The 16,622-nt window shown below is 42.2% G+C and overlaps 1 protein-coding gene across 1 annotated transcript in view; it reads right to left on the reverse strand.

Moving 5' to 3' along the window:
- SLC6A5 (solute carrier family 6 member 5) overlaps positions 1–16,622 on the reverse strand; it is a 91,634-nt gene that overhangs the window by 27,349 nt on the left and 47,663 nt on the right. Inside the window, exons 10-12 of the mRNA XM_083598417.1 lie at positions 3,956–4,080; positions 2,206–2,318; positions 139–270 (exon numbers count right to left, since the gene is read on the reverse strand). Of these exons, the coding sequence (XP_083454543.1) occupies positions 139–270; positions 2,206–2,318; positions 3,956–4,080 (370 nt within the window). The remainder of the gene's footprint in view (positions 1–138; positions 271–2,205; positions 2,319–3,955; positions 4,081–16,622) is intronic.

Below are 16,622 nucleotides of genomic sequence, written 5' to 3' on the forward strand. Positions count from 1 at the left end.
CACATGTCACACATAAAATTTCACTTTGATCCATGCATTTTGTTTGAAAACCTAATAATCCCATGGACTTCTTCCTACCTTGTTGCAATAGGAGAAATCATGGGATGTAATGTGTACATATTATGGCAACACTTTTACCTGAGTGATCATAGGAAAGCCCATGATGAAAAAGGAGACACAGCATCCAAGAGTAAACAGAGGCTTGTGAGTACGTAAGTACTTTGGGAACTCATCTGAAACGGATGTCACTATCGTCTCAATAGTGGCAAACTAAGGAATATCAAAAAAGAACAAGTAGGACAATAGTAATCATACACACAATAACACATTTTGTTTAACATGGCGTATGTAATATTGCTGCTAAAACCACTCTATGAAACAGAAACTGGTATGTAAACTCTTTGAAGATCATCTAGTTGACTCTTCTACTCAGCAAAATGTAGATCCCTACACCAAGCTATTCCTGTAAGATTGCACACAATAATCTGCATTAACTGTGGGTTAAATAGCAAGCATGAATAAGAAGGTGCAGATGGGACAACGTATCTGGCTGTTAACCAGAAGGTTGGTGGTTCAAGCCTAATCAGGGAGAGCTGTGGGCAGGATTCCTGCATTGCAGGGTGTTAGACTAGATGACCAGTGGAGTCCCTTCCAACTCTACAATTCTATGGTTCTATGCTGGCCTGCACAATCTAAATAATCTTTAAAACATACAAAACTACTCAGATAGCTCTGAGTGAAGGGTTGATCAGTTCAAATGATCCACTGGAGCAATTTTACTCATACATTTGTGGCAACGGAGATGCAAAACAGTGAAGCAACACGCATTCCACATAATGTTTCTGGCCCTCTTGCACCATATGCCTTAAAATGGCAATACTTGATGATTGAATTGATCTCCAACGGAGACATCAGACATCTTGAAGTATGCTGAAAAGGGTGCCTACTTCCAACACCTACCCTGCCTTTCCAAATACACCCCAAGCAGTCTTGTTTCCAGACATCATCACTTCCTCCAGCTTCATCACCAACTCCACAACTCTACAAAATTGGTTCTCCTTGACCCCTGGTGGCTCTGCATACTTGGAAACATCAGCCTCCTGCTAGGACAATAGTTTACTTCATGCCAGTAGACTTACCTGCCCCTGCTTTGCCTGACACAGCCAAGTTTGAGCCAACTGCCCTCTAGCCCACAAGTTCCCAAACACCATGTTTCCTTCCCTTCTCCTTCCATTTTGTACACCCCTCTTATTCCCCCTCTTTGAAGCAGATGTTCTTTCCTGCTCAACAGCCTAGACCTTCTCAATATGACTGGTATTGTTGAGAGACACCAGTAAGGAGGAGTAATACTAATTAAGTTTTCTAGGCTGTAAACCACGATCCTTACTTTCAAGTAAGCACCACAGAGAACACTTTTGAGCAGAGGTGCATGAGATCAACCTTCTAAGGCTGCAGTCCTATGCATTTTTATCATTAATATTGGTGAGGCTTACTTCTGAGTAAGTATGCATGGAATCAGCTGCATGACACCTCTCTCCCCCTCCCTTGAAACAGAAGTTTTCTTTCCTCCTCAGCAGCCTAGATACTCTCAATATGAGTGGTATCATTGAGAGACACCAAGTAAGGATGGGTAAAACCAATACAGCATATAGCAAGTAAGGATGGGTAAAACCAACACAACAGGGGGAAAATAATTAAGACCCTCAACAATTTTCAGGTGGTCCATGGAACGAAGGGGGTTTGGGAACCGCTGTCTAGCCCCTTCCATGAAGTGAAAACCTCCACTTTTGCTCAAGTTTGGTTGCAGTATGTGGGTCACTCTCTCTACAGGTCTGCCTGATTAACACCTTTCTGTTTCTTCTTCGATCCCAAAGGCAACTTGAATGTGGTAATTAACTTCTGTATGGCTCCTGCTGTGACATATTTTCACTGAGGTCAATTCTAGTACTGGGGTTTAACCTCAAAATCAGTTTTGGCTCTAATCCTACACACACTTACCTGGGACTAAGTCCCTCTGAACTCAGTCGGATTTATTTCTGAGCAGACATGCATACAAGTGTACTGCCTGTATGTTTATTTTGCCTGAAAACCTTGGGTATGTGCTAGGCTCCTGCTTGTAACCAGTTACGTTAAAAATTAATCAAAGATGTACTATTTGGTCCTGTAACAGTCAACAGCAAGGTAGGTGAAAGAAGGCAAGTTTACCATGGTGTCCAAGCCAAGTGTTAGAAGCATCAAGAAGAAAATTATAGCCCAGAAAGGTGAAAGAGGAAGCCTGGTTAAAGCTTCAGGATATACTACAAAGGCAATCCCAGGACCTAGAACACAAGAAACTAATATTTATCTGTTGATTGATAATAATAAAAATTATTATGAAAGACATCTACTGTCCCTCATTAATCCTACTGGTTTTAATTGAGGCACAAACACAATTCCTTTTTCAGTGAAAAGCCTTCTTCATTGCCACTTTGTGTTTTATTTACAGTAGACAGATTCCCCTTCCCCATCAGTTTTTTTTTTTTGCACTACATTGTAATGCAGTAGGGCTGGTATAATTCAGCATCAAGAGGGTTAATTTAAATAGGTACTTCACAGAATGTTTGGGAACTATGACAAGCATTAAAAGAATTGTTGGTTGAAGATTATTTTTATTTCTGTGATGTCATGCAAGCAACTCTCTTTAAAACCTGCTGCTAACTGCCAGCTTTTCTGGGCAAGAAGGCTTAAGGGACCTTATATATTCATAAGCATGCTCTTTCATCTCTTGATTAAAGATTTCTTCTTGACTACTATAGATAAGGCGTCTGTTTGCACTAGCTTCTTACATGTGGAAAGTAAATTAAGGAATCAAAATAATGAGTTTCTAAAATTCATCATGCCCTCTGGGAAAATTTAATTGCAGAAAATGAAATTTCAGATCCCCCTTGATTTGGACCCCCTAAATTAATGTCAGGCAAGAGTTATGGCCACTAAGAGTTGGGCACACATGAGAACAACTGCTGAGTTTCAGAAGTAGAACTCGCTTCCAGATGAGGTCAGACAGGTCCCCTCCCTGTACTTACTGAATCCTTTTTATTCCAGCAGACTTTAATTAGGATTCAATTAAAGTTATAAAGGATTTTATAACTTTAACTCATTTTTAGTCTTATTATATTGGGTCTTTTCTACACTGCTTAGAGACAACTGTGATTAAGAAGTATACAAATTGTTTAAGTAAATACAGGGCTCTCCAGTCTTGTTGGGCTCTGGATTCCATCAGTCTCAGCCAGCATGGCCAACAATCAGGGTGGTAGAAGTGCCAACACAGCATCTGGAGGGCTACAAGTTCCCCAGTCCTGTTTTAAGGGGAGTGTAACCCCATCCTTAACAAGCTGATACTCTGTCCCTGGACAGGTAAGCCTTTGACTAATAGCACCTCATCTGGATTTAAGTTTAGTTTCCTTACCCTCATCTAGCTCATCACTGGCTCCAGAGCCCAATTCAGAACCTCTGTGGCTAGATAGGAAACCTCTGGCCTGTGGGCTAGATGTGGCCCTTGGAGAATTTCCATATGGCCCTTCAGGGCACGTTCTCCTTGGCCCACACCTGCAATTTACATCTGAAAATAACCTCATGTTGAGAGCTTTTTTCACTCATGCAAATTGTATGCCCAGTCCAGAATGGGATCACAGAGGGGAGCAAATTATTAAAACTGTCCTACCTCCTAGGCCAGGGTCTTGATCCAGACTGGGGATTTGCATTGCAGAAAAATCTCCTAGTTACTCCAATAGGAGTTATTTTCCCCAATATACAAATGGGGGCACAGCAAACCCAATCCAGACTGGGAGCCTGTGGTAGTGCCCCCACCCCAGTATTCTGAATAATGTACATTTGCAGGCTGACTTGCAAACCGGGGGGGGGGGGGACACCATTACGCCATGCTATACCATTCATAAATTGAAACAAACTCTCATACCTTGGTCGGCAACATCTTCAATGTCTACTTTGAGCTCATTTGCCATGAAACCAATAACGGAGAAGATGACAAAGCCTGCAAATATACTTGTGGCACTGTTGGTACAAGTTACTATCAAGGTGTCCCTGAAGAAAGAAAAAGATGAAAGAAAATATGCACAGTAGAAGTGACAGTGGATACATAGATAATAATTTATCCTTTGTGGAACACCAACTCTTAGTAGACACAATACAAAAAATAATAATACATATTTTAAGTGAAACAACAACATCCGAAAGCTTACTACTGATTAAAAGACATTCTACTAATATGAAAATAAAAACTTACAAAGTGGTTAGCGGCAATAATTAACTGATTCCACCACAAAAATATGATATTTCAAAAACTATGGGAAATGATAACTGTGATCCCACCACACTCTAAAATACCTATTGGTTGAACAAATTGAGTTGCTCTTCCTCTCACACATACATATTCTTAGGATGCAAACTTCATGTCATCTTTTTGAAGGAGAGATAATACAGGGTGATTCATAATGAAGTATACAGTTTCCAGATGATGTAAGACAGTAACAGGCGACGACACGGACCACAATTGCGAACCGTGAGGTAGATGTACTCATAAAGTTTGTGTTCTGCTACTGAGGGAAATGACGTAGGCAATAGCAAGCATGTCATGTGACTAGCCAGGCAAAATGGCTGTGTCTGCAGTGGAGAAGGTGTTTTGTGTTCTTGAATTTTGCAAAACGGAATCTGTAACTGTTGGAACTGTTCTGGAAGTTGGGCAATAGGGGCAGTACAGGATTCCTTTTGGTGTACCGACCTCCCCGCTGCTCCAAGGATTCCCTGCCCGAGCTGCTTCAGGTCGTGGCGGATGTTCTCCTGGAGACACCTAGCTTGGTCGTCCTAGGGGATTTTAACATCCATGCCGACACGACCTTACAAGGGGCCGCTCGGGACTTCGTGGAAAGCATGGCCTCCATGGGGCTGTCCCTGCATAAGTCTGGCCCAACCCATAGCCGTGGACATGCCTTGGACCTGGTGTTTACCTCTATGGATGTTGGTGATCTGACACTAAGTAAAAGCGAAACGAAAGAAGTGCCATGGTCAGATTACTTCCTGGTGCAACTGGACTTCTCTGCGACCCATCCCCTCTGCAGGGAGGTGGGACCAATTCGGATGGTCCGCCCCCGCCACTTAATGGATCCAAATGGTTTCCAGAGAGTGGTAGGGGATGCTTTATCCCATGTTGATGGCCTTTCAGCTGATTCCCTGGTGGCCCGCTGGAATGTGGAGTTAACCAGGGCTATTGACTGTTTGGCTCCAAAGCGCCCTCTCCGATTGCATGGAGCCCGGACAGCCCCGTGGTTTTCCACGGATCTGAGGGCAATGAAACAATCGTTGAGACGGCTAGAGCGCCGGTGGTGGACAACTCATTCCGAATCTGACCGGACACAGGTTAGAGCTCAACGTCGAGCCTACCAAGTGGCGATAGCGACGGCGAAGAAGAATTTCTTCACCGCCTCTATTGCATCTGCAGAAAACAGCAGCAGGAGACTTTTTCAGGTGGTTCACAATTTAGCGGAACCACCTGCAACATCAGGGCCCAGTACGGGCCACATGTTCTCCTGCAATGATTTTGCAAAGTTTTTTGCAGATAAAATCGCTCAGATTCGGGAAGAAGTAGACTTCACCATGGGAGCAGGGCCGGGGCGGGAGAGTGCTAGAGTTCTGTCTAGTCAAGTTGAGTGGGATCAATTCCAATCTGTTACCTCCGAGGATGTGGACAGGCTGCTTGGACGAGTGAAACCAACCACCTGTCTCCTGGATCCTTGCCCATCCTGGCTTATAAAAGCTAGCCGGGAAGGACTGGGCGATGGGCTTCGTGGGGTGGTGAATGCTTCCCTCCGTGAGGGAGCCTTCCCAGACCCACTGAAAGAGGCGGTTATTAAACCGCTTCTTAAAAAACCATCTTTAGATGCGGCCACGATGGCCAACTATCGCCCAGTCTCAAATCTTCCATTCTTGGGCAAGGTGATTGAGCGGGCGGTTGCCGAACAACTCCAGGCACGCCTGGAAGAAGCGGACCATTTGGATCCCTTCCAGTCGGGATTCAGGCCTCATCATGGGACTGAAACTGCCTTGGTCGCACTGGTTGATGATCTCCGGCGGGCTAGGGACAAAGGTGAGAGCTGTTTCCTAGTTCTGCTGGATCTCTCAGCGGCGTTTGATACCATCGACCATAACATCCTTCTGGACCGTCTTGAGGGGCTGGGAGCTGGGGGCACTGTCATACAGTGGTTCCGCTCCTTCCTCCTGGGCCGTGTTCAGAAAGTGGTGGTGGGGGATGAGTGTTCAGACCCGTGGGCTCTCACTTGTGGGGTGCCTCAGGGTTCTGTCCTCTCCCCCATGCTTTTCAACATTTACATGCAGCCGCTGGGAGAGATCATCAGGAGGTTTGGCCTGGGTGTTCATCAGTATGCGGATGATACCCAGCTCTACCTCTCTTTTAAATCAGAACCAGTGAGGGCGGTGAAGGTCCTGTGTGAGTGTCTGGAGGCGGTTGGAGGATGGATGGCGGCTAACAGATTGAGGTTGAATCCTGACAAGACAGAAGTACTGTTTTTGGGGGACAGGAGGCGGGCAGGTGTGGAGGATTCCCTGGTCCTGAATGGGGTAACTGTGCCCCTGAAGGACCAGGTGCGCAGCCTGGGAGTCATTTTGGACTCACAGCTGTCCATGGAGGCACAGGTCAAATCTGTGTCCAGGGCAGCTGTTTACCAGCTCCATCTGGTACGTAGGCGGAGACCCTATCTGCCTGCGGACTGTCTCGCCAGAGTGGTGCATGCTCTGGTTATCTCCCGCTTGGACTACTGCAATGCACTCTATGTGGGGCTACCTTTGAAGGTGACTCGGAAACTACAACTAATCCAGAATGCGGCAGCTAGACTGGTGACTGGGGGCGGCCGCCGAGACCATATAACACCGGTCTTGAAAGACCTACATTGGCTCCCAGTACGTTTCCGAGCACAATTCAAAGTGTTGGTGCTGACCTTTAAAGCCCTAAACGGCCTCGGTCCAGTATACCTGAAGGAGCGTCTCCACCCCCATCATTCTGCCCGGACGCTGAGGTCCAGCGCCGAGGGCCTTCTGGCGGTTCCCTCATTGCGAGAAGCAAAGCTACAGGGAACCAGGCAGAGGGCCTTCTCGGTAGTGGCGCCCGCCCTGTGGAACGCCCTTCCAGCAGATGTCAAAGCGATAAATAACTACCTGACATTCAGAAGACATCTTAAAGCAGCCCTGTTCAGGGAAGTTTTTAACGTGTGATATTTTACTGTGTTTTTGGTTTCTATGGAAGCCGCCCAGAGTGGCTGGGGAGGCCCAGCCAGATGGGTGGGGTATAAATAATAAATTATTACTATTATTATTATTGAGTGACGGCATTTTCTCCAAGCAGAAAATGTACCTACAATTGGCATGAAAAATTTGAAACTTTATCCGTGGGGGTACGTAAAGGACAACGTATTCACCCCTCCCCTTCCTGTTTGATTTAGCGGAGCTGAAACAGTGTATCACAGCCACTACCACTGCACTTAATTCAGATATCTTAACTCGCATTTGAGCAGAAATGGATTACCAGTTTGATGTGTGTCGTGTGACAAAGGGTGCACACATAGAACATCTGTGACTGTTTCTGAAAAAACTTTAAACATTCCCCTACAATTCTGTTACAGGTAACATAAGATATATTACATTCTTCATCTTCTTCTTTATAGTGCGTTGAAACTGTATACTTCATTATGAATCACCCTGTATTATTACCATATCAGACCAAGATCATATTTCAGCATTTGGGCACATATGCCTAAATGTGTGGCTTATATGTGGGTGGAACAGTGTGGTGTAATAACTATTTTTGAATGTTTGAGGCCCAGGTTTGAAGGCGTAGTTGAATACCTATCAACCTCCCTGACAGTTTTGATGAAGTCACTGTCTCTTTCATAAGCTAGATTCAAAAACAAAGTGTTCCTCTGAGCAGGAAGAGTGAAAGACAAACAAGGTAATAAAAGTTGCAAGAAATATGGCATGTTTATACAGTTTGCACACTGTTTTAGGAATGGGGAAAATCAGTGCTTTTTCCTAAAAAAAAAATGTTTAGGGATATTCTCATTTTCCTACTCATATTGAAATACTGCCCCTCAATGAGGCCAAACTTAGATTCACAAAATATTTAGGGGTATGCGTACCCCTGCGTCCCCCCAGAAAAAAAGCACTGGGGAAAATATATCTGGAAAGAATTTTACATTAGAACAAGACAGTGAGCTATCCTGGAATAACCACTAAGCAACCAAAGTTATACTGTTATGTAACCAGTGGTCTGTGTTGCCTGAGCTTGAGTCTGAACTAAGGATTCTGAGCCCCTGTGTTCTGATTCGATACATGATATCCAATCACAGAACACTTCAGGATTTGGGCCTCTGCCATTGGCCCTTAAACTCTGAGTTATGACTCGCAGCTTGGAGGTTTAGACAGCCAATCACGTTGGGAGTGGCCCAGGCCTTCAGAAATGTATATAAGCAGTTGCTTTGCCCCTGTTTATTTAGTTCTGTTAGTCCAATAAAGGTTATTGCTGTTATCACTGTGTCTTGCATCCTGAGAACCCATCTACACTTCACTTTTAAGTCCTTGGCCCTTCTTTTAAGGCTAACACTTGCAAGAGATTGACACTTATAAAAACATTTACTTACCCTGACTAATGAGCAAAGTCAATGTTCTAGTGTCCCTTACAAAATTTAGGGTAGTAGATTTCCTCCCTTCCCTTTCACTATTGCAATGAATATTTCCAGGGAACTTGGGGCCAATTTATATTACAGCCATGTGTTCAATAGCCTCATCAGTGTTGATACAGAGAGGGCTGGAGGAATTGCTCCATGGATGCCTGCAGCAACCGGAGATGAAAGGTGCTACAGGCACTTGTAAGCTTTGGACATGGGAAGGCTCGTTTTCAGGCAGATATATGCATACGTCAATAAATTCATAGCTCAAAAACATAAATGGAGTGATTTCTTCCAAAATAATATCAAATAGTTTTCAGTTTCAATGTCATTTGTTTATCAGATGATGAAAAGAAATCTAGAAACCTGCCATAAAAAGCTCCCTGCAGTTCCTGCAGACCTCTAAGGAAGACTTCCCTTAAGTAATCATTTTTTCCTTCTTGCTGAGACTTGATAATGTTAACTATAGAAACAGATTGCTGTGTTCTAACTTTGTTCTAAAGGAAACTTTTCCCCCCCTGGCTCTGGATCAGCATCAGACGGAAATACGGCTCACTAAGAAAGCTTATCACTCTCACAGAATTTTAAGCTGGGGTATGTGCTGTAGCAGATTGTTACAAATCCAAGATAATTTTTCACTCTGCACTGAAATGCACTGAAGGGGGAAATGTTTAAAATAAAATTTAGCTGTACTGAGGTAAATTATGACATAAAAGCCACTCTACAGCTCTCCTTCTCCTTTTACTTCAAGATGTTTACTTCACAAACAGGGATAATGGGGGTTGGAGGCTTTCTTTTCCACTAATGTCTCTATTTCTGGGGGCCTTAATGTGGCACCTTTGGACACAATTGCAGCCGCAGAGACCTACCAGGTTGCCCATCAAGCTCTTTAGCCCCCCCTCTGGACCAATTATAAATTATAATGGCCACACAGTCCAAGTTTCTCTTCACTCTCTCCCATGTTGTCTATGGAGGCCCTGCTACCATTTTGATTACTTAGCACACTTGGAAAAGAGGAGAGAAAATAGCTCACTGCTGGTGGCATCCAATTACAACTGTTGACTCTCCCTTTCTCTGCAGGTAGCATCCAATTAGAAGAGGGAGAACGGTTCTAATAGGATGCTACCTGCAGGGGGCTTTTTGACTCTAAGGAAAAGAGACAGCAAGAAGGTGGGATTTTTCCTATAGCTGAGTGCAAAAAGGAAACATAGGTGCTGAGAGAAGACTAAAAAAAAACCCAGAGCACCAGGGGTTGGGGGTGGAGGAAGGTGTCCATGTGTGTATAGGTGATTAGGACACATAGAGAAAAACATATGGGGTAAGGGTAAAGTGAGAGGGGGGGAAGAAATCTCGACTTCTCTGAAATTGGTGGTTTGCTTTCTGTAAAAAGTGTGTTAGAGAGTAGAAAACTGTGGGTCAAAGGGGACAATTTTGTATTTGGGGGCTCAGACTACGCATCTGTACTCAGTTTCATGGGCAAGTTACTTGATCTCAATTTCATTACTGTACTTTGACATCTGTGGAATGGGTAGTTCTGACTTCTCACACCCACCACAGCAGCTAATTTGTGAGTGGGCGTACCTCTGTGGCAGCCATTATTATCGTGTCAAATACATTCCCAATATTCCAAAAGTGCCCATGGGCCCAAAAAGGTTGCAGTCCATAGTTTATCAATTATTGCCAAGTTCATACACAACACTAGTAACTGTTTCCATGCTTCTATAGGAATGCATTCACTGGGCCTTAAACATGGCATATAAAGATGGGACTTCCGGGTTAGCGCAATCGCTGAATGGCGGATTTCTCCCGGAGCTCCGGGAGAGATCTGCTTCGCGGGTTCGGGTCTTGTTGCTCACGGCGGAGCAAGGACCCTTAAAAGTCACAGGCGCGTAGCCTGTGAACCGGAGACTCGGCGGGCACCTTTGCCCCCCTCCCGACGTCGTGAAATAGCCTTTTTAAAGGCTACAGATCAGCCGAGGGTGCGGGGAGCGGTGCTGAGAGTCGCTCACACCCAGCCTGCGAAGCGAAGCCGCGTCGCCAACAGCGGAGAGCGCTGACTTCTTCCGAAGATTTTGGATTAAAAAAGAGCAACTTTCCGTGAGTAGGATTGAGTTTGCATCATAAATTGGACGTTAAAATTTACGAATTTGGGCACCCAGACGGATAAGTACTAAAAAGGAAGTCTGCTTACCGTCCTGCAGCAAGATTAAAGCGGAAGACAGTGAAGCTGTAACTTTTGACAGGAGCTTTTTACGAGCTAAGAAACCCAACACCAAGCAAAGAACTCCCCCCCAAAAAGGCAGGGGAGGGGGGGAAGAAGACTTTAAAGGGATTTCCTGCCTAAATTAAAGGAGATTGAACTGATTACCGCTGTTTATCTACCTGGGGGTCGGACTGCCAAAAAGAGGAAAGACACCGACTAAAGACGGCTGTTACAAATAAGGTTAAAAAGTAACTGATATATAAACTTTGGTTACTCTCAACTTGAAACATCGTATTTGGTTACATAGTAAGTCACTTGCAGGACACTTTCAATTTGGATCTTTTACAAAGTAAGGGACTTGGAGGGCTTTTGCTTTTTGGAAGTGTGGGAACAACTTAAAGTTCAGAAACTGATTTTGCGCCCTCTAGAGGATTTGGTTGTTTCAGCAACTAAGTGGAAGTTAAAACCTGAGAACTCTTTATTGTTGACAGCTTAAGAGTGTGGGAATGACCTTGAATGAAAGACTTTGTTATGGCAGATGGTAAACAGAGAGAAGATCCACAAGAAACAACTCTGAGATCTGGTAGACAATACAAAGTGGACTCTTCTTTGCAAAGAAGGGCCTCTGTATCAGGGGCCTCAGGAACTGCAGCTGCGACAAAGGCAAGAGTGAAAACAATGTCTTCAGAAGATGCGTTTACAAAGGCCTTGGGAAAAATAAGTGACTCTTTAGAGGAATTAAAGAAGCAAGGTGCGGAAACAAATAAGAAAATTGAAGAAATCTCTGGGAAAATTGATCTGAATACAAAAAGTATAACTGACCTTGGAAATAAAGTGAACTCTAATGCAGAAGCAATTGGGAAACTATTGGAAGACTCATCTACAACGCGAAAGATAGCTGAAGAAGCGAAGGAAATTGCTACGGCTGTGGAAGGGAAACTTCCACCGGTGTACAGGAAACTGGATGAGTATGAACTGACACTCTCGATGCAGGATATGCAACGTAAGGAGAAAAACCTAAGGATTAGACTTGTGCCGGAAAAAGAAGGAGACAACTTGGGGGATTATTTGACAAAAGAGTTTTCTGACTTTTGGAAGCAAGATTTGAAAGAAGAAGAATTTAAAATAGAGAGCGCATTCAGGCTGGGAACAAGGCAGAAGAAGAATAGACCCAGAGATTGCTTGATAACTCTAAGATCCAAAGAAGAGAGGGATAAAATATTGAACCTGCATTATCAAACAACCCTTCGGATTGAGGATTTTTATATTGAGATTTTTAAAGACATCCCTAAAAGTATCTTGGATGCAAGAGGCCCTTACAAGGATTTGGTGACACTACTGAAGAGGAACTACATACTATTCAGGTGGGAGTTTCCCCAAGGCTTGTCTTTTAAGTACAAAGGAAAGAAAAGAAGAATAAAAACAGTGAGTGATAAAGACAAGTTCTTGGGAGAACACGAGGAAGACCTACAGAAAGAGACCCATCCAGGAGAAGGACATCCTTCAAGATTAGATAAAGACACAGAACCATCGACAAAGGACGAACAACAATTGGGAGCTGTAGGAGGAATTAAATAACCCCATCATGGCTTTGCAACTTCTAACTTGGAATTGTAATGGCTTAAATAACCCTCGAAAAAGAAAAAATATATTTCATGCTTTAAAGAAAGATAATTTGGACTTGATTTGTTTACAAGAGACCCATGTGACAAGAGCACATAGAAAATTGCTAATAAACAAGAGACTGGGACAAGAATTTATATCTTCAGACAAAGTGAAAAAGAGAGGAGTGGTGATCTATGTAAAGGAAAATTTGCAGCCGAAACAAATCTTTAAAGATGACCAAGGAAGATATTTGGCAATTGAAATTCAATTTCAAGGAGAAAAATTTTTGATAGTTGGGGTATATGCACCAAATGAAGGGAAAACAGAATTTTTTAAGAAGTTGCATGAGACTTTAACGGACTATATGGACTATAAATTGATCATGATGGGAGACATGAATGGAGTAGTTTCAACAAATATGGACAAAGCACAAAGACAGGTAGTCACAAAAGATGGAAGACTACCAAAAACCTTTTTTGAAATGACTGACAATATGGATTTGATTGACATTTGGAGAACAAAACACCCATTAGAGAGAGAGGGAACCTTCTTTTCTGAAGCCAAAATGACATGGACTAGGATTGACCAAATTTGGGTGACTAGCGGTGTGGCGTCGAATATAAAGAAAGTGGAAATCTGCCCAAAAACTCTCTCCGACCATAATGCAGTAAAGATGGTGATGAAGCAAACAACAACTGGCTCTTTTAGATGGAGAATGAATGACACTCTATTTAGAGACGAGGAGATCTGTAAAAAGGCCCAAAGAACTTTGAAAGATTATTTTGAAATTAATCTAAGGTCTAAAGTAGAAAAAAGAATAGTATGGGACGCAAGCAAAGCCGTGATGAGAGGGTTTTTGATACAACAAAATACATTAAAGAGAAGAAAGCAAAATGAGAGGAAAGAGAAAATCTTGGATAAGATAAAAGAAGGGGAAAGGAAATTAAGATTGAAGCCAAAGTCGCAAGAGATTCTAAGAGAAATCAAATTGTACCAAACACAATATACGGAACTGATGAATCAAGAAATAGAATGGAAAATTAAACAAATGAGACAAAAGACTTTTGAATCTGCAGATAAATGTGGCAAGTTATTGGCTTGGCAAATAAAGAAGAGACAAAAACTCAACACGGTAATAAACTTAGAAGTGGATGGAAAGAACATATGTAACCCAGTGGAAATTAGGAATTGTTTCCAGAGCTACTTTAGACAATTGTATACACAAGGGCCGCAGAATGAAACAGATATACAACAATTCCTCGAGAAAAATGGGCTGAAAAAGATTTCGCAGGAAAGCAAGACAATTTTGAATCAGGAGATATCAACACAGGAAATAGAAGATGCCATTCAAAACATGACGTTGGGCAGATCACCTGGACCAGATGGACTGACTTCCAAATATTACAAAGTCTTGAAGGAAGGGCTTATACAACCTTTGAAGGAAGTCTGCAACGAGATTATGAAGGGGAAAAGGGCACCCGATACGTGGAGAGAGGCCTACATTACACTTATACCAAAGACAGAGACTGAAAAGACCCAACTTAAGAACTACCGACCCATCTCCTTACTAAATGTGGATTACAAAATCTTTGCTGATGTTTTAGCAAAGAGACTGAAAAGAGTTTTGATGGAGGAGATTCATGGGGACCAAGCGGGCTTTCTCCCGAAAAGGCATTTGTCGGATAATGTAAGGAATATAATTGACATTTTGGAGAAGTTGGAAGTGAATATAAATACTAAGGCTGTTTTGATATTTGTGGATGCTGAGAAAGCCTTTGACAACATTTCTTGGAGTTTTATGTTGAAGAACCTCCGGGGGATGGGGGTAGGCCAAGGGTTTGAAAATGGTATAGGTGCAATATATTCTGAACAGAAAGCAAAATTAATTGTAAATAATGTGGTAACAGAAGAGTTTAAGATTGAAAAAGGGACACGACAGGGGTGCCCTATTTCCCCATTACTTTTTATATCGGTCCTGGAGGTTTTGCTTAATATGATCAGGAGGGACCAGTTGGTTAAAGGGATTCAGGTCGGAGTTAAACAATACAAATTGAGAGCATTTGCAGATGACCTGGTACTTACATTACAGGAGCCAGAAGCTAGCACGAAAAGAGTTTTGGAAATAATCCAAGAGTTTGGTCAATTGGCAGGATTTAAATTGAATAAGTTAAAGACTAAGGTATTGGAGAAAAATTTAACACAGACTGAAAAAGAAAGGTTTCAGAATGAGACGGGGTTGACTGTGGTTAAAAAAGTGAAATATTTGGGTGTGAATATGACAGCCAAGAATGTGAATTTATTTAAAGACAATTATGAAAAAACTTGGACAGAAGTGAAAAAAGACCTAGAGACATGGTCAAACTTGAAGCTTTCCTTGTTAGGTCGAATTGCAGTTATAAAAATGAATGTATTGCCAAGAATGTTGTTTTTGTTTCAAGCATTGCAGATAATGGATAAAATGGACTGTTTCAAGAAGTGGCAGAAAGATATATCTAAATTTGTCTGGCAGGGCAAGAAGCCCAGAATAAAATTTAAGATATTAACGGATTCAAAGGAAAGAGGGGGGTTTGCCCTGCCAGACCTTAAATTGTACTATGAAGCGGCAGCTTTCTGCTGGCTTAAAGAATGGCTGCTTCTTGAAAACACAGACATTTTGGATTTGGAAGGATTTAACAACATTTTTGGGTGGCATGCATATTTGTGGTATGACAAGGTTAAAGCGCATAAAAGTTTCAAAAACCATATTGTCAGAAAAGCACTGCTGAATGTCTGGGTTAGGTATAAGGACTTGTTGGAAAATAAGACTCCAAGATGGTTATCACCAATGGAAGCTAAGGCAGTTAAAAAGCTAAATATGGAGTCGAAATGGCCAAGATATTGGGAAATCTTGGAAAAGGAAGGGGATAAACTGAGATTGCAGAGTTTTGAAAAACTAAAAGAGAAGGTGAGAGATTGGTTACATTACCATCAAATAAATGAAGTGTTTAAATTAGACAGAAAAATAGGTTTCCAGGTGGAAAAGTCAAAACTAGAGACTGAACTGTTAGAATCCAGCACTAAGAATTTGTCAAAAATGTATAATCTGCTGCTGAAATGGAACACACAAGATGAAACGGTTAAATCAACTATGATTACATGGGCTCAGGACATTGGTCATAACATCATGTTTGTTGACTGGGAAAAGTTGTGGACCACTGGGTTGAAGTTTACGGCGTGTAACGCCTTAAGAGAAAACATAATGAAAATGATTTATAGGTGGTACATAACCCCAGTCAAACTTGCAAAGATCTACCATTTGCCTGATAATAAATGTTGGAAATGTAAGGAAAAGGAAGGCACATTCTTTCACCTCTGGTGGACATGCCCGAAGATTAAGGCATTCTGGGAAATGATTTATAATGAACTGAAAAAGGTATTTAAATATACTTTCCCCAAGAAACCAGAGGCCTTTCTCTTGGGTATTGTCGGCCAGGGGGTGCTAAAGACAGATACAACCTTCTTTATGTATGCTACAACAGCAGCTAGAATACTCATCGCAAAGTACTGGAAGACACAGGATCTACCCACACTGGAAGAATGGCAGATGAAGGTGATGGACTATATGAGCCTGGCAGAGATGACGAGCAGAATCCGAGACCAGGGAAGAGAAGCGGCGGAAGAAGAATGGAAAAAGTTTAAGGACTATTTAAAGAAATATTATAAAATTGGAGACAGTTAGAATGATGTTGGACTAAAATAAATGGTTACTATTAGTAATGATTATGACAAAGAGAATAAGGGTGATTAGCATAAATTTATAATAAAATAAGGTAAGATTTCGCTGAAAAACTGTAAGAATTTGGAATACAGAAACGGGAAGTAAGAGGAGGTCGAGGAAGAAAGGTTTAGAAATTGGGTTATGAAGTGGTACGTGTTTTTTGTTTTATTATTGTTGAATGTTTGTTTATGTACGTCTTGTTTCTGTTATATAAAAAATTGTTTAATAAAAATATCTTAAAAAAAAAAAAACATGGCATATAAAGATGATTCCGTTAGTGTTCTTTAGGTCTCTTCTAGTACACAGCAACACATTTCTGTTTCTGATA

The sequence above is a fragment of the Podarcis filfolensis genome (genome assembly GCF_964270895.1).
Source record: "Podarcis filfolensis genome assembly, chromosome: 1".
Lineage (NCBI taxonomy): Eukaryota > Metazoa > Chordata > Lepidosauria > Squamata > Lacertidae > Podarcis > Podarcis filfolensis.